The sequence below is a fragment of the Eutrema salsugineum genome, unplaced genomic scaffold (genome assembly GCF_000478725.1).
Source record: "Eutrema salsugineum unplaced genomic scaffold, Eutsalg1_0 scaffold_1, whole genome shotgun sequence".
NCBI classification, from domain to species: domain Eukaryota; kingdom Viridiplantae; phylum Streptophyta; class Magnoliopsida; order Brassicales; family Brassicaceae; genus Eutrema; species Eutrema salsugineum.
In genome coordinates, this window is record NW_006256909.1 from 3,146,226 (window position 1) to 3,163,122 (window position 16,897).

Consider the following 16,897-nt stretch of genomic DNA (forward strand, 5'->3'; position numbering starts at 1 on the left):
TAGGGGAGCCGAATATGATTAGGGTTTTATCTAGGGTTTTAACGGTTTGGAAAACATATTTTGGATGTGATTTCGAGATCTATAGGATCTGTGGTCGATGGTTTTAATAATTTCACAAGGACAACAAAGAAATCACGTGAAAAGGACTAGGGTTTAAGCATTATGACTTACGATTTTGAAGATTACAAAATCGTGAATCAAGCTTAGGATTTAGGGTTGATTTTCTTAGTTTATTCAATCAAGTGTTTCAAGCAAGAGAATCAACAATCAAATAAGCTGCAACAAGCTTATTAAACATGAAGAAAATCGAATAGGTTTATGCCATAAACATGGCCAAAAACGGTTGTTAGGTTTTTGTAGATTAGGGTTTTATAAAACGAGTTTAAAACCTTTGAACATGCATAAACAATCAATCAACAAGTTATCAATCAATCATCAGAGTATCAAACACTTTCAATCAATTAGAGATCGATTTTTTTTTTTTTTTTTTTTTTTTTTTTTTTTATAGGGTTTTGAAGTGTTTAAACAACAGGTTCTATGGCTCTCAGTTTTAGAAGATACCTTTTCCACCTTTGGATTTCTGACAGGCTAATGAAACTGGGAGCTAATAGACCTCAGTTAGCCGCTACAAATTCCAAGGATTGATCACCAAAACTGGAGAAGCTGCTGGTTGAAGAAGGAAAAACTCGGATCTGGTTTTTTTTTTTTTTTCGGTTGATCGTCGTGTACTGTAAGTGTGCGTGAGGGCGCGTCCGACGTTGGATCGACAAACGGTTTTCACCAGTAGATTCGTCTCGTCGAGGGCTTCGATTTGATATGTAGATCGTCTTCTGGTTCCTCACGGTTTGGAAGATATGCGTCTTTTAAGTTTCGACTTGCTTTTAGGGTTTTGGTGGTGGCCGGATTTATTAGGGTTTTTCGCTCAGAGAGTTTTATCGTGCTGATAACGTGTTGTGAAAACTTAGAAATTTTATTAATCACTGGAATGTATATATAGAGTACATAGGGAATCTAGGTTAAGTACAATGCCCTGATGAGCCTAATGGGCTGGTATAAGAGTCCATATATGATATGTGTTATAACAGTTATATGAATTTGTGATACTTGTTTTTGTAATTTAATTAACATAAGGTATTATTTTGCCGCCAACACAATCTATGAGCATTGAAACAGGTTGTAAAGATAAATTATATAGATATGTAATCTTTTGGTTACAGTTAAAATCCTCCCACATTGATATACATTTGATCAAGAAGCAATAGAAGGATGAGAGTTTAAAAGAATGTCAAGGGAAGTATTAGATGATAGAAACCTCTGTTTCATCTTGAAGCAGTCATGCTTTCAGACTAAAATCTTAGCGGTTATAATCTCATTCCATTTCCATTAAGATGCTTTTAATCAAATCTTCTGCGCAGTTGTGACGTTAAAGCTCTCTCATTCAAATGGATTTCCTCTAGAAATATAAGCATTTGGGTTTGGAGAAGGATATCCATTGTTTGCTTGATGATATGTGATTCCTTCAGTGCCTAGGCCATTCATCATCTCTTGCCTTCTGCACACAAAATCATTTTTTTTTTTGCTATAAAACAGAACGTACTCTAGTTTCAAGAACCATAAATTGATTCAATGAACTCTAAGAAGGGTCAGAAAAATTACCTGAATGATGGGGACATATTCACATGTGATTGCTGCGCTGTATAAGCACCTAATTCTCCATGACACAACTCTTAGAATAGACTCCAATTCAAAACTGAAAGCGTTGTACGTAATTAATACAGAAATTCTAGCTCACCAGGGGAAATATTGGATGCAAGATATGGAGAGTTTGGAGATGAAGCAGTTGTATAAAATGGCGACTGAGAGGCCATCAGTCTAACCGAATCTGCAGCTGGACTTGAAGAATCTGAAAATCCACTAGGTGCTGAAACATGAGGCAAGCCTCCTCCTTGTACGTATGCCATAGAAGGAAACTGTAGAAAAAAACAATTAATTCAAACTGAGGATTTGCATTTTCATCGGGTGAAACATATGATTTATAATCAATGTGTAGATAATTTAGCAGCAAGAATTTCATACTTGTGGTGCTTGGTTTGGACCTGTATCATCAGAGCTAAGATCAAAGGGATTTGATGGTTTTGCCGTATATGTAAAAGCACCCGTAGTCTGCCAAGAAAAAGATATCAGGTAAGATCAGCTCATAACCTATCGATCACATTCTGCAACAATCTACAATAATGCCAAATGAAAATATACCACAGGATATTGGTAATATTGCATGCCATATCCCATGCCATGATGTTGTACATGAACTTGTGGAGAGGCAAATGAGAAGCCTCCAGTGAAAAGATCCTGCCAATGGTTAGATTCTTATGATTTGCGATGCCAAAAGAGTATCCTATATATAAATTAAAAGAAAAGAGGTGTTACCTCGGGAAGCGCCGTTCTTACGCAAGATTTTTTCTCATCTTGATGCTCCGATCCAACTCCATGAGCAGAATTTGAGAAATCCATATTTGCCTGTTTCATAGAGGGACCTAATGGTTCTTTTTCCTTAGGTTCTATAGATGATTCCACCTGTGTTAGCACATGAAGAAATAATCTTTATGTTAGAAAGGTATAGTTTTAATTTGATACTTATTTTTCAAAGTCTGTTAATGATCATGCTTTTTTTATAAAACTCTTGGATCCTGGATACTCGAATGATCCTATTTGTTGTTTTCTTTGTAAATCTGTCTGTTTTCAAAACTACCACAGATCACCAACCTGGTTATTTGCATCTACACTTGGTGTAGCCATATCTTTTGTATCTAAGCTATCAACAGCAACAGGAAACTCTGGCCCTGAAGAACCGGCTTGCGCAATTGTAGGTGATTTGACCAAATAGGAAACACTGTCTGGTGTTCTTGGCATCGCCTGGGTCTCAAGGTTATCTGCAGTATAATTGTCTACAGAGTTGTTTGTTTGGGAGACAATAGAAGGAACAGAGAGTCCGAACAACAAAGCTTCCAAAGAATTAGGAGCTGGATCCTCAGTCGTCTTTTGAGATGCAGGAAGTTCATTCGAAGTTTGAGTGATGTTTTCATCACAAGTTTCTGAAACTGGTACATCATCAATCAAATTTACAGGATTGTCCATCTTATCAGATGATGCAGTCGTCTGCAAAATGCAACTTCTTAACTGTAGATAAATGTATAAAACATAACTGTATATATTGGACTAACAGATCTCTCTATATTACCTGATTATTCACTGGATTCTTCTTTTTCTCAACTTTGACAACATTTCTTACATGCAAATGAGGAGCATTTTCGTCTAAGAGCTCACTGGCATGGCGTACAATGGGAAAACTTGACGTGTCTTTGTTATTTGAGAGGTCAAGTGATTTGGAGCTTCCTCTTGACTCTCTACGAGCATCATATCTCTTAACACTTCCATCGTCTCTAAACCTATCATCAACAATCTCAAACCGGACAGGACTCTTTGGTAAGCCTCTAGACTTTGGATTATTATGCGTGACGTTTTGTTGTTTATGTTTCTTATCATCAAAATAAAACTTGAGAGATTCATTTCCACTCCTCCCAACAGCACTAGCTCTTTCAGTTTCAGATTTATCCAGAGAGTGGAAGCTTCTAGATCCCAACAAGTTTGCACTGGCCTTCTTACTTTCCCTGTAATCCTCTGTGACAGCCTGAAGTAAATTTGCAAAACGAGATTGAAGACTGTTAAAGAGGAACAACATCCTCTCAACATTGGAAACATATAGTAATACTATTTTCCCAAAATGAGCTTCAGATTTGGCTAATTAAGTTGAATAAATGAATTTATCAATATATAGTGGAAAAGAGTTTACCGGTTTCAGCTGTGAGCTCTTGTCATTGCTCTCACTATTGTATCTTTTGTCCACATAGACACTCCTGATAAAATCTCGGAGCTTAAAAATATTACTGAAAAAAAAGAAGAAAAAAAATGGAGGTTGTAAACTTATATAGTTTTGCTACTCCTAGCTAGTGTTAATTAACACAGGCTGAGATATTAATTATAAATGTTTCAAGAACCTGCCATCGGGGTAAGCATTACGCTGAGAATCCCATTCTTTGAAATAAATTTGTCTGGCTCGCTGCAAAGAACAAAGCAAAAGATCACTAATGAAAGTTTTACAAAATAATGAAGCAGATAAAAGGTAATAATTGTTCAATATCACAAACCTCGTTTCCTCCTGCGCGAAGTGCACTAACTTCCTCTGCAGTGAACTTGGCCATTGATATAGATTTCACACGATGTGTAAATTCTCGACTGGATTGATACACAAAAAAAGAAAAGGAGTCTTTCACACATGCTAAGTAAACCAAAATTAATATAGCTTTGATAAGGAAATAAAAAGAAAATGAAAGGAAAAGAGGAAAACCCTGAAAACAGAGAAAAGGAAAAAAAGACTTACTGGATTCCGCTGCAGTTGATGCAGACAAAAGTCCAGAAAGTTGAGCAGACATATTGTGGACCCTGCAGGACTCAGATGTTTTAAACTTAAGAAGAAAACTACAATGAGCCACATAGAGGAAATGTTTACTTAAGAAATATATATATATATGGGAAGCGTGTTATATTTTGTTCAAGCTCACTCTAAAAGATGATCATTGACTAGGAAATTAAGAAAAATCCTACCAAAATCTCAGATACTCTACTAGTTTATATGAGATATTAAAAAAAATTGAAGATGATCATTGGCCAACAAAATAGTGCAGGCAGCTCAAAACGTGTACCAGACTGTTGCAATTGATGCATCTTCGGTTCTCGGGAAGCTTCAATAAACTCCGGATGGCCTTTTCAGTTCGTTCGTCTTCCTTGTTCCTGCTCCCCATTGCTGGAATAAAAAAAGCCCCTCTCTCTTCAAGTAAATCAAAACTATCTCAAATGAGAAATCCTATCAAAGAGCAATGCCATTATTATTACCAAATCACCTGAGAAAAGAAAAAAAAAAAAAACAAATCAAATACAATCTTGAGCCAAATGCATTTTAACGTTGTTGTCTTGTGCACATTTCAATCTTTAATCTTGCAGCGCAAATGAAGGAATATTTATATGTGATAAGAGTTGCAAGATTGTTTATTTTCTTGCTAATAGTTTCATCATCCGCCTAGTATAACTCATGTAAAAGGCGAGAAACATGGACTCAAAAACCCAGTAAATTTTCAAGTTTGAAACCCTTGTGCTCTAAATGTTGAAAAGTATTAGGAAAAATGCAAAAAAAAAAAGAATAAGAGAAAAACCTTATGATAAAGAAGAAGAAGAAGAAACAACAGAAAAAAGAGAATGGAGGTGGAAAGAAGAGAAAGAAGGTCTATGTCTCAGGTTTCACAGAGAGATGCCAAAAATAGAGAAGAAGCCAGCAAACGAAGGAGAGACATTCCCAACAAAACTGCTGCTGACTTGAAAGGTTTCCCGCCGTTGATATTTCTCTCACCACCTTCTCTCTCCCTCTCTCTCTCATTTTAGCTCTTTAATCCATTCCCAATATATCTTATTATCTATCTTTACTTGTAACAGAGGTCACATTTGATAAACATTAATGGAATTGGACGTCTATCACTTGTGCATTCTTCTGTCTCATTGAAAACAAAATTATCTATAACAAAACCACAATGAAGGAAAAGGAATACAACCAGCTTCCTTACAAATCTCTTTGTAATATTTTTTTTTAGATGAACACTGAAATCTTAAAAAAAAAAAAAAAAGAACACTGAAATCATGTCTGGAACCATCTATTTGAACTTTGTTGTCGGTTTTCGGGGAAAAGTCCTCTAAACTTATTTATAGTATAAAATACTTGACATTTTTTTTCCAACCAATAATAATACGTTATGCATCTTAAAGCTTTTTCCATAATGGCATGTACCTAGCAAATGTTGCAGCAATTTGGCTTCGTTTTCAGATATATTTTTTCAAATGATTGATCAAGAAAAAAAAGAAGCGAGAGAAGGCAGTAAGAAGAGCCCTGCAAAATACTTGCAGTAGAAGAATCTTTGCTCAAACTGAATCTCTCTATCAAAATAAGCTAATAAACCAAATTACTTACAAATCTCCTCTTTTTGTTTTTTGTTAACCATCTCCTCTTCTTTTTTTTTTGAAACATTCTCTTCTAACTACTAACGACGTTTCGGCCGATGGGTACACGAGATCAAAGTTTCAGAGTCCCGACTCGGTGTTATTGCTGCATCAAAATATAGCTTACTTAAAAGGGGAGGGAGGCAAATTGCTGTACAGTGGAGCTCATCTGGGTTCGTGTCAAGACCGGGTCTTGTCTGAGGAACAAAACATGTTGAATCTGTCTCTCTCTCTCTCTTCTTTTGCTCAAGAGGTGCGCAAAAGAAGAAAACTCAGACATAACCCAGACTAAAAAAAGTGGTAGCTATCGTTTCATCCTTCGCTTGAGCTTTCGAATCCGTTGCTGCTTTGGTCCACAATAGAAGCTTTAACTGCCTCTGCACACATGAGAGCAGCTGCAGCTTTCTGGATTGCTAGATCAGCTCTGTGCCTCAATCTATCTGCTCTTTCTCGCTTGAGCTTGGCCAAAGCGCATGCACGCCTTGCAGCACCAGCTGCATCTCGTAATTTGTACTCATCAATATCTGTACTATTATGTAATTCTTCCGGATCAAGACGCTGAGATCCGTTTGAGTAACAAAGAAGATTGGTACTGGGGGATTCAGAATACCCTGCATTCCACCGTTCACTCATGTTCCTCTTCCCGTTGATTCTTTGAAACTTGTTTTGGTGATTCCTATGATATCCATTTCCACCGTTCGAGAAATATCCCATGCCTAGGTCACGCGGGGAATATGTTCCAGGAAACACCGGATGCATCGGAAATTCGTCCACTTGCTCATAACTGTGGTTTGAATATAAAAACCTCTCATCTCCAGAGGCAAAACCAACAGATCTTCTTCCGGCTGAAGAAATGGAAATTTCGGATTTAAAGACAGCTCAAAAAGAAGAACCAGAATCAATAGAGTAAGTAAAAAACAAAACAGGTAAAAGTGAGTTACCAGATGAATTGTAGACATCATAATCTCCCAAAGCAGTGCTATGTTGAGTATAAACCGATAGTTTCTTCTGTGATCTGTGTTTTGTTCCCCTGTGCTTGACTTCCAAACCTCGAGGCTTAAAACAGAAGGCAAACATCGCTGGCTTCTCAATAGGAGACTCTTTCTTCTGTGACCCATAGGAGATTTGAGTGTTTGCTTTGCTCATAACCAACTCCCAGTTTTTGAGATCTCGTTGATATTTTTCCCACAGAGGTGGCTGAATTGAAGAGGTAGAAAAACAAGTGTTTATGTTAGGCACAAGTAAAAATATTGCAGCAGGCAAACTAAAATGAAATGACCTACTGTATCGTTATTACAACATATTGCAGCAGAATAACTACATTATTGTTGAACCAGTAATTAAGAGTAACCGAGGTAGAGTAAATTCAATAGACTATAGAAGATGCTACAGTTTTGGACTTCCAGACATCTTCGGGCATATTTAGTTTCAGGCAAACGACCTACAATTAGATGCACTTGCCCCCTAGTATTCGTTCCATTTTGCATGAAAAAGCAGACTATGCAATACATAAATTACATAAAGATAAATGTAGAGCGTAGCCATGCCGATTTTGAAACCTCAAGACAAAAATGCAAGAAAAGACAATCAAATAAAATAAAAAAGATGGAAAGGCATCAGAGATCGTACCTGAAGATGCCTGATTAACGGCATTCCCTTCCTCTGCCTCTTTGTTTTCCAAAGCTCATAAATTGTTTCCATTGCTTCCAAGGATCCAACTCCGGCAATCAGTTCTTGAATTTCAATTAAGGTAAAGTTATCACGCTGCTTTACATATGAAGCCTTCTCAAACATGTCCATTGCCTTCTCAAACATGTCCTCAGTGATCTCACAAGAGCCACTATTCTCAGCATCCGAACACTCACGAAGTCTCATAAGGCACTGCTCATCATCGCTGTCCATGTCATACAAAACACGTGAAGGATCCAATGCCATCTCAACATCAGTTTCAGTCTGCCGAAAATATTTAGAAGAACTGCGGATGAATTCAGTTTCTGTTCCATCAAAATTTTCTTTTTCTATCATGCGGATGCCAGGAATAGGAATATTTCTAACTAAAGCAGCCCGAGTATTTCTGTTGTAACACTCTTCATGCATCTCTTTGAAAAGAGACCATTGGCCCCTATCAGGGAACTCTAACGTCCAATCTTTTCCACCTTTCCACATCATAGCATGTGTAAACCTATTTGTCGACCCAGGTTGCAGAAACTGATGTGCCCTGTGTGAGTATTTTGTTGTCCCTGAGAGTTTCACCGCAAGTTTCCATTCATTATTATCAAAAGGTTCCAGGAAAACCTGAGCTCCATATTCTCTCCAGCCTCTGTCACCAAGAGTGACTAAAACATTGGCATCACAGAAACTAGACTCCAAATCTTTCTGAAGACCTCTGGAAACATCAGCCGCAGACCTTCTAATTCTTTTGTTCGGAAGCCCCTTGTGCAGGGAACTTTTGTTTCTAGAATCAGAACCCCCAGAAGGCAATGAATACGACACCTGGGTACGTCGCTTCTTAGGTCCGTTTCCCAAATTAGTGTGCAGAAAGTCTCCCTTTGAATCCGACCAACCATTTGAGAGATGGCCAATTAAAGAACTTTTGCTTCGATTCCACATACTTCTTGGGGCAGTGGCCTTGGGACTTGAGGTGCTACCTTGAATATTCAAGGCCAGGTTACTTAACTGCGGAGGACCATCCTCACAATGATCAGATACTGGAACTTCAATACTAATGCCATTCCCCGAAACGTTAGACCTGGTTTCTTGTCTATGTCTGACAACAGAAGAACTGCTCGACAAACAGTTTTCAGAACTAGACCCCAGCTGCTGCCTTTGAGTTGGTGTGTGAAGATCTTTCGACTCTTGCGTTTCCTCTCCTCTGGTTGAAGTGATAGTTGGTCCATTATTTTGGCCCCTACTCCTGAGAGAAGGTTCAGAATGTTTATTTGTGCAATCTGCCATATGACCCATTTCACAACCTCCATCTATTACCAAATCGCTGTCAGTTCCCAGGTATTCTGCTGAATCATGACCCAGTTCTCTCACCATTTCCAGGTGCAGATTAAATAACAGTGTAGGTGGTCGTGCAGCAAAAGGAAGTGCAAATGGTATCATACTTTGCTTCTGGTCGCAAGTAGATGTTGGCCAGACTTTAATGGATGATGATCCTCTAGAAACAAGGCGTGAGCTGATTCCATGCCTAGATCTCTTCTGCATAACCTGATGTTCAAATTAAAAAAAACAAAAAACAAAAAAACGTTGGTAAGACTAGAAACCAACTAAGCAATGTACCAGAATCATTCACTAAAGAATCACTGTACCTTTTGCAGGACCTTCATGTTATCAGGTGTACACTCCGAAGTTGATACTTGCTTAACCAGCAAAGAATGCCTCCTGACATTCTGTTCCAAGTATGACCACTTTGAATGTTTCACTTCATGGAAAGTGAAGACTTGAAATGCAAACTGTCTTTGGAAACCTGGGATGGAAGAAACTTGGAGACCAATTGAGAAAACTGGCAACTGCAAGTCAGTACCCGCTCCTTGTACTCCTTGTTTATTAGAATGATCTACTACCGTCAAGATACGGAAAACCAACTGAACAACTTCCATTAAGCAGCCTTCAAAAATTAGATACCTTAGCCCATCTTGGTTATTCAGGAAAATCATTTCCAAACAAACCCGTGGCCACAAACTCACAAGTGTACCATGATGAAGCAAAAGAGCAATACGTGAAAGCCAGTCAACATCCGCCATAAGAAAGTAGTTCATCAAAGAAACAGCCTGCAGGCTGACGGACAACTCCAATTTCTCTGTGTCATTCCACGGACAATAAAGCTCCAGAAGCCCAGAATCTTCAAAAGGCAAAAATTCTACATCAGGATCCGGACTCTTTGATACATGAAGCTGCTCAACATTACTGTCACCTGACCCCTTGTAGATTCCTTTTTTAGCTGTATGAAGTCGTCTCCTATAATAGACGATAGGATATATACTACCCTTACCAGAGCTTTCCAACAAGTACTCATTCCCACTCGGTCCAGGTAATTCACAAGATGGCAGAGAACCAGCAGATCTATCTGTGTACTGTCCTACAGTGTCTCTAAAAACATCCCCATTCATTTTCACAGTTTCACCAGATGTCACTATTTCGGATTTTTTTCGTTTTTTCACAGCCTTCAGGGTGGAAGATTTGTCCCTATGCATAGACCGAGCCAACCATTTGATGATTGGCTCTGATTCCATGTCCCCCATGCAGCTATCATCTTCTAGCTTCTGTTTCTCCTCGTCTTTGCTGGATGTATCATTCCCTCTTATTTTCAGAGTAGACTTGGACCCTGAACTGCGCCTTTTCCGTTGATTTTTTCCAGGAACTTCAGTAGGGAACAACAGAATTTTGAATCTTTCACCCTGTAAGTTGATCCACTCTTCATCACGATCATCATACTTTACATGGTGCCGGTTCTTGTCTCCATCATAACCATCCACAAAACCATGATACCAAATCTGATCCAAAGGCCAGAAAACTTTTATTTTTTTGTTTAACAACCACTGTGAGTCCACATCTGAAAATAATACTTCATAAAAGTGGCGCCTTCTCCGAACTTTACCCTTCCCATCATGCTTTCTCCTTGGTCGCAACATTCTATCATCAGTGTCGTCTGAGCCACATTTTGAACTAAACAACTCAGACCGAGGGTTAACTGAACTCTTACCAGAAGATAATGGGTGCAATCTACTGGCAGATGGTGAACCAGGAGTAACAGGATTTGAAGGAAACTGGGTGCAGTTAGGATCAAACCGCGAAGATAGCATTCTTGCTGCATTAGCTTCAAGATTCTCCTCATCATCTTCTCGTGATACCTTGGATATTCTACCAGGTGTATCACCAGAAGACTTGGCCTCTTTTCCCACACGTCTATTTGATGCTGGGGTCTTCCTTTTTCTCCTATTAGAGTGCGTTTGTTTAACAACCAGCTGATCATCTTTCACTGGAGACTGATTAGAATGCCCGTCTTCCAACTGCAGTTGAACTGCTGAATTAGATTCTTTGATTTCTTTGTCAGAGTCCTTCTCTTCGGCTTTCGTGAGCTGATCCTGAGCACTAGATTCTTCACCAGTTTCCTTAGGGAGCTTATCAAGCAGCTCCTCCTGGCTATCAGATTCCCCTGCAGACTTCTGCACTAGGCCATTCTCGAACCTACTCCTCCCAACAAAATCTCTCCTTCGCCTAGGAACATAAATCATACTACCTGCCAAACCAACTGAAATCCCTTGAAGTCCACTACTGTCACACAATTTCTCATCCAACCCCACATTGGAGTCTTCCAAGTTGTCCAATATTGTGGTGCCATTGCATGCCTTATCAAGAATTTTCTCGTTTTCGCTATCGACTTTCTTAAAGCTACTTAAAGAAACAACTTTTCTGGTCTTCTTGTCCTGCTTCAACCGATCGTCATCATTCCCAGGCCTATTTTTCCTTTTAAAACTCTTATTCACTGAATCCTTGGAAATGCTAGACTTATACAGCGTCTTAAGATCCAACGACCTTGATTTCTTCGAAATTCCCACTCCATTAGAGTTCCCTAGTCTATTTTCCATGAAAGACACCTCGAACGAAAACCCAGAATCAAAAGCCCCCAGGTCTCAAATTCCATCACATACGCATAGACACATTTTCAGATCTGTAACATCAAGACGAAACCCGGAATCAAAAAAAAAGTACCCAAAATAGATTAAAAAAAAAAGTTGCTAAACAAACAAAAAAAACCGATCAAATCCCACTCCAGGAAAAACTTCTGCATACAAAATCCATGCAATTTTTCCACAATCAATCAAAACCTAACTGCAAAGAAGAAAAAAAGAGAAATTTTTGCATGCCTACCTGCATCGCTTTATCTGACGATATCGACTCCTAATGACCTTTATAGTCGCCACAATCCCAAAGGAAAAATAAATCAAATTTAGGGTTTCGGTAAATCGGACTGCGAATCGGATCCCAAATCAAACAATCAAAAATTCCCAAATTATTCGTTCAATTTAGCGGAAAATAAAAAAGCAAATTTGCTGGGTTCTTTTTCTTTTTTAACCGTGAGAAACGGGAGAGCTAGGGTTTCGTCTGGTTTCGCGAGAGTAAGGTTTTTTCAGTTAAAGACCACATAAAGAATACATTTTTCCAAATAAAAATCGGATGACGGCTACCGTCCGATCTCGACGCGTTACGAATCGTACGGTCCATATTTTATTTTCCAATGATCTCGATAAATATTTCTGCAACAGAAAATATACGATGGACGTTTCGGATACCCAGCTGCAAAATAGTTTTGGACGGTCAGGATTTAAAAGCTTTCCTCGGAGAGAAGAAAATTATATAATTTTATAAATTTCTTCTCACGTGTGTTGTTAACCTACCGTAATCCAGTGTCTACCATCCCAACAATGGTTAGAGACATCATTCAACTTAACAACTATTATTGCTAGCTAAGCTATGGGATCATTTTTATTTTTAGCATAAATCTTTTCTACTATATAGCATAAATACTATATAGTTAGGATGAAATAAAAATGGTGTTCATAAATTATATAATAACCAAAAAGTGTACATGTTTCAATTCCAGATTCCGGTTGTATTCGGTCTGATTGTCTAATATAATTTTCGGTTTGATCCATAGGAGATAAAAACATTCTTAATACGTTATACAGATCCCTCCTTGTCGTGTACCACCAGTAGCCCTAATTATCTCTCGCATTCGATAAAGAAATTTGCGTCCTTCACGAAGCTTCATATTTGCTCCTTCTCCCTCAAATTCAATTTTTTCCTATCTAACACTTCTTTAGTCACCAGTATATTATTGTCGTGTCTGGTCTGGAGCCCTAATTTATCCATCGCTTTCCAGAATCGCCGTCCATCAGAGCTAAATACCGTGTTCTTCCTGTAATTGGTAGCGTTTCAAGGAATTTGCTTATATAAAGATCAGTTTTTTTGTTTTTTATCACTTGTAGAAATTAGACGACGATTGTCGATTTTGTTTTCTTATCCTTCCTTCATTGCTTTTACTTAGCTCGATTCATCTTCCATTGCTTCAGGGTCGTTTTCGTTCCAATCTTGGAGAGTTCCAGCTGAAATTGGGGAATTTCGTTTTCTGGGTTTTATTAAAAAAAATTGGTTTTTTAGCTCCTGTTATCTGAATCGGGGTTGTTTGATTGAGAGTGAAGAAAAGATGGTTGGTGGTGGAAACAGGAGAGACGAAGGATCGATGCCGATTCAGAACACCAACTTGTTTGCCGCTCTGGATACAAGGAAGAAGAAGAAGTCAGATAAGACCAAAGGTTCCTCAAAGTCGTCATCTGGGCAAGATCCGAAAAAGGAGCCTGAGCCACAGGTCTTCTGGGCACCTACGCCTCTCAAAGCAAAGGCTTGGGCGGATATCGACAGCGACGACGAAGATGATGACTACTACGCAACCACTGCTCCGCCTCCTGCTGTCTGGACTACTTCTGAAGCAAAAGAGATTGAGGTTTGAACTCGAAATTCTTTCATATGCTTCGTTGTGTGTATTTTCAATCTGGCGTTTTCCTTGTGTTAATCTAGTTTGATAAGTTTTTTTTTTCTTTTTTTGCAATAAGCCTCGTTAAATCTCACATGCTTGAAATTTGGCTTTTTATTTTGCTGTTGATTTTCCTCATAGCATTTGTACTTGGCGGATAGATGATAAATATATCACTTATTTCTTGTATTGTCACAAAGAAAAATGAATGTTGCTTTGGAGTAGGCTGTTTTGTATTCTGAAGGTCATCATCTATCTAAATGTAAAACCTTTGAATTTTCTCTACGCACTATAAGTTTGTGCCCTGGTTGTCTGTAAATCGTGGTCGTGTGCCTATCCTGGTTTCTAATCGAGATGCGTTGGCTTTCAATGTCGCAGGAAAGTGAAAGTGAAGAAGATATTCTTGATGAAGGCGATGATGATGATTTGGAGGACGAGCATGAACAGGAAACAGAGACACAAGTAAGTGCAGAAGCAGAGTCTGAGGTGAAAAAGGCTCCTGAAATACCTGCACCACCCAAGGAGGCAGAGAGGCAGCTTTCCAAGAAAGAGAGGAAGCAGAAGGAACTTGCTGAACTTGAGGCTTTGTTAGCAGATTTTGGCGTTGCACCCAAGGATAATAATGGTCAAGAGAACTCTCAAGGTATACTATTCTACAGTTATTCACTTGATGGTATCGTTCCTCTGTGGATAGCTCTTACACTTGCTGTGAAAATCAAGTGTGCTAATACTGACAAAAATTTCGTTTGCAAATACCCGACAGATAAGCAGGAAAAGAAACAAGTCAATGGAGAGGGAGAGAAGAAGGAGAACACAACCGGAGAATCCAAGGCCTCAAAGAAGAAGAAAAAGAAGGATAAACAGAAGGAGGTGAAAGAATCTCAGGATGAGGTAAAGAGCAACTCAGATGCTGCAGGTGAGTCCGCTGAGCAGGAGGAAGCTTCTTCTTCCATGGATGTCAAAGAACGCCTAAAGAAGATTGCATCGATGAAGAAGAAGAAATCAAGCAAAGAGATGGATGCTGCTGCCAAAGTTGTTGCGCAAGAAGCAGCTACGAGGCGGGCCAAGCTGGCCGCCGCGAAAAAGAAGAAAGAGAAGAATCACTACAATCAGCAGCCAGTGAGGTGAAACCAATCACCCACCCGTTTTGATATGAAACCACTAAGAGATATAGTGGTTCATAGGACACACCCCATAAAACTGAATTTTCTTTGTAATGTTATTGGATTTTTTTACTATGACCCTAGTTAAAATTTTCTTTTTACTCTATAATTATATATTTTGGCCTCAACAACAAATTTTGCATTAACCAAATTTGAAATTACAAAGCATTATCCTCTTGCACATAAGGTATTATTATCCAAAAAAATCTAAATATTAAAAACCATATATCCAAAATCCAAAAACTATTTAAAAAACTGCAAAGCCTTCAAACATATTTGGTTTGGGCCTAATTTTTGTTTGTGGGCTTTAGTGTATCAGGTTTAGCGAAAATTTTTGGTTTATCGACGTATATATCATTTACTCCAACGCCGCGTAGTTTGAGACGGACAAGTAGAAATGTGGAGAAGAGTGATCGGTAATGTCGCCGTCGGGCGTCAGTTTCAGCGAGCGCTATCCAGTAAAGCCGGTGGAAGTGGAAAGACCGGCGACGTTTCGGCTGCCGTCGATTCGATGCTTCTGCGTTCCCTCAAGGAGCATTACCTAGAAGTCTCCAAGATGACCCCTCCTCCGGTTCGTTCATCTTCCCTCTATATTTGTCTCTTCCTCGTTTTCTTAGGTGTAGATGAAATTCCAGTTTTGTCACTTAAACCCTAGTTGCTGCTTTGTTCGCTAAGGATGTGTGATTAGAAAGCGAGGTTTTGATTTGCAGAAAGTGAGTCCTCCTTCGCCATTTGAGATTGTGAAAGGGTCGCTTGAGGGAACTGGGGCTGTTTTGAAGAAATCTGTTGGAAATGAAGAAATCAGTCTTTTCGTGATGCGGTTGGCTCACGGAGGTGATGAAGAAGACGATGATGGGATCAACCAGTTGTTCCTCCATGTTGCTGTGTCGAAGCAAAATCAGGCTGATTCTCTGCATTTCCTTTGCGGACTTTACCCAGATGCATTGGGTATTCACTCTGTTTCCATGAGGCCAAAACTCGAGGCTTTGGAGATGTCTGATGATTCTAGTCGATACACTGGCCCTTCTTTTGAGTAAGTTCTTCTCTACAAACTTCTCTCTTACATTTTCTCATTATAATCTCTCAGTCTTTTACCTTTCAACATTTGTTTAAGTTTCTTGTAATTCAATTTATGAGACTAGAGATTGTGACTAGTAGTAGAATGGTATTTACGCTGAATCGAGTCGCTGAATCGAGTCACTCAGTATTTTCAAAGTAAGAATAGGTGGTTGTGAATAGGCCAAGTATGTTCATCGTCATTTCTGAAATGAGATATTCTTGACATTGGCTGGCTGATTTCGACAATTTTGGTTGAGGTTAAGGAATGTGATTTAGAATGGTGGTAGATGTGTTATAGATTAAACAGAAGTAGGTATTTCAACTGTGCAATTGCAGTTACTGCTTTTTCTCCTGTGGCATATTTGCAGTGAAATCTCAATATTTACAAACAATTAGTTTGTTGTATCATGAAGCCTCCAAATCAAGGATTAGTCTTTGTCCTGTTCTTAATATTTCATCTTTCAATGCATTTTCTCAATTTTAAACAAAGACTTTTGTGCATGCAACTCAGCATTCTGTATGTTTCCACCTGGATACAACATTGACCCATAATTGATAGAAAAGGTTTTTCTTACTGACAAATAAGTGTCGGAATATGTTTTGACAGAGAGCTCGATGAGAAGATGAGAGATGTATTCCATGGCTTCCTAGAGGAACGGGGTGTGAACGAGAGTCTCTTCCCTTTTCTTCAGGCATGGCTTTATGTAAAGGATCACCGTAACTTGCTGCGATGGTTCAAATCAGTTGGCACCTTTGTTCATGAAAACCCATCTGCAGAAAACGCCTAGGGCTCAATCGGAAACTACATATCTTTTCAGTCTCTTGGTAGCCTTTCTCTGTACCGCTCTTAAATGATACAGCTCAAAATGTCTTAGGAAATGAATCACTTTTGCTTCTTTCAGAAACATATGCATCAACCTGTGATGCGAGAAGTTAAGAAAATACCACTTTTATTGACTGTGTGAGCTCTCTTTCGAAAGGCAACGCGATGACACCTTATTATACTTAGCCTGAGATTTTTAAAAGGGTCTTG

General features: G+C 38.8%; 4 protein-coding genes across 5 annotated transcripts; 2 read left to right on the forward strand and 2 right to left on the reverse strand.

Annotated features, from left to right (window-relative positions):
• Positions 1-1,434: 1,434 nt before the first annotated feature.
• LOC18029661 lies at positions 1,435-4,892 on the reverse strand. Its single transcript, XM_024149935.1, has 13 exons — positions 4,761-4,892; positions 4,439-4,500; positions 4,206-4,293; positions 4,056-4,117; positions 3,851-3,944; positions 3,239-3,688; positions 2,760-3,156; positions 2,428-2,534; positions 2,254-2,349; positions 2,077-2,163; positions 1,793-1,970; positions 1,657-1,705; positions 1,435-1,549 (listed from the first exon to the last, which is right to left on the reverse strand). The coding sequence occupies exons 1-13, from the start codon at positions 4,857-4,859 to the stop codon at positions 1,435-1,437; spliced, it is 1,884 nt and encodes a 627-aa protein (XP_024005703.1). The 5' UTR covers positions 4,860-4,892.
• A 1,077-nt stretch (positions 4,893-5,969) lies between these two features.
• LOC18029662 lies at positions 5,970-12,209 on the reverse strand. Of its 2 annotated transcripts, XM_024150142.1 has the most exons (5): positions 11,980-12,209; positions 9,417-11,779; positions 7,732-9,315; positions 7,044-7,299; positions 6,415-6,947 (listed from the first exon to the last, which is right to left on the reverse strand). In XM_024150142.1, the coding sequence occupies exons 2-5, from the start codon at positions 11,694-11,696 to the stop codon at positions 6,415-6,417; spliced, it is 4,653 nt and encodes a 1,550-aa protein (XP_024005910.1). In that variant the 5' UTR covers positions 11,697-11,779; positions 11,980-12,209. The 2 variants fall into 2 exon arrangements, with proteins under 2 accessions (XP_024005911.1, XP_024005910.1); XM_024150143.1 differs by lacking the exon at positions 11,980-12,209 and having other exon boundaries at positions 5,970-6,947; positions 9,417-11,696.
• A 604-nt stretch (positions 12,210-12,813) lies between these two features.
• LOC18029663 (stress response protein nst1) lies at positions 12,814-14,914 on the forward strand. Its single transcript, XM_024150030.1, has 4 exons — positions 12,814-13,036; positions 13,182-13,612; positions 14,021-14,285; positions 14,406-14,914. The coding sequence occupies exons 2-4, from the start codon at positions 13,316-13,318 to the stop codon at positions 14,768-14,770; spliced, it is 927 nt and encodes a 308-aa protein (XP_024005798.1). The 5' UTR covers positions 12,814-13,036; positions 13,182-13,315; the 3' UTR covers positions 14,771-14,914.
• Positions 14,915-15,146: 232 nt separating this feature from the next.
• On the forward strand, positions 15,147-16,889 carry LOC18029664 (uncharacterized protein At2g39795, mitochondrial). The gene is made up of 3 exons (XM_006412387.2): positions 15,147-15,376; positions 15,516-15,838; positions 16,472-16,889. The coding sequence occupies exons 1-3, from the start codon at positions 15,203-15,205 to the stop codon at positions 16,650-16,652; spliced, it is 678 nt and encodes a 225-aa protein (XP_006412450.1). The 5' UTR covers positions 15,147-15,202; the 3' UTR covers positions 16,653-16,889.
• The last annotated feature ends 8 nt before the right edge of the window (positions 16,890-16,897 follow it).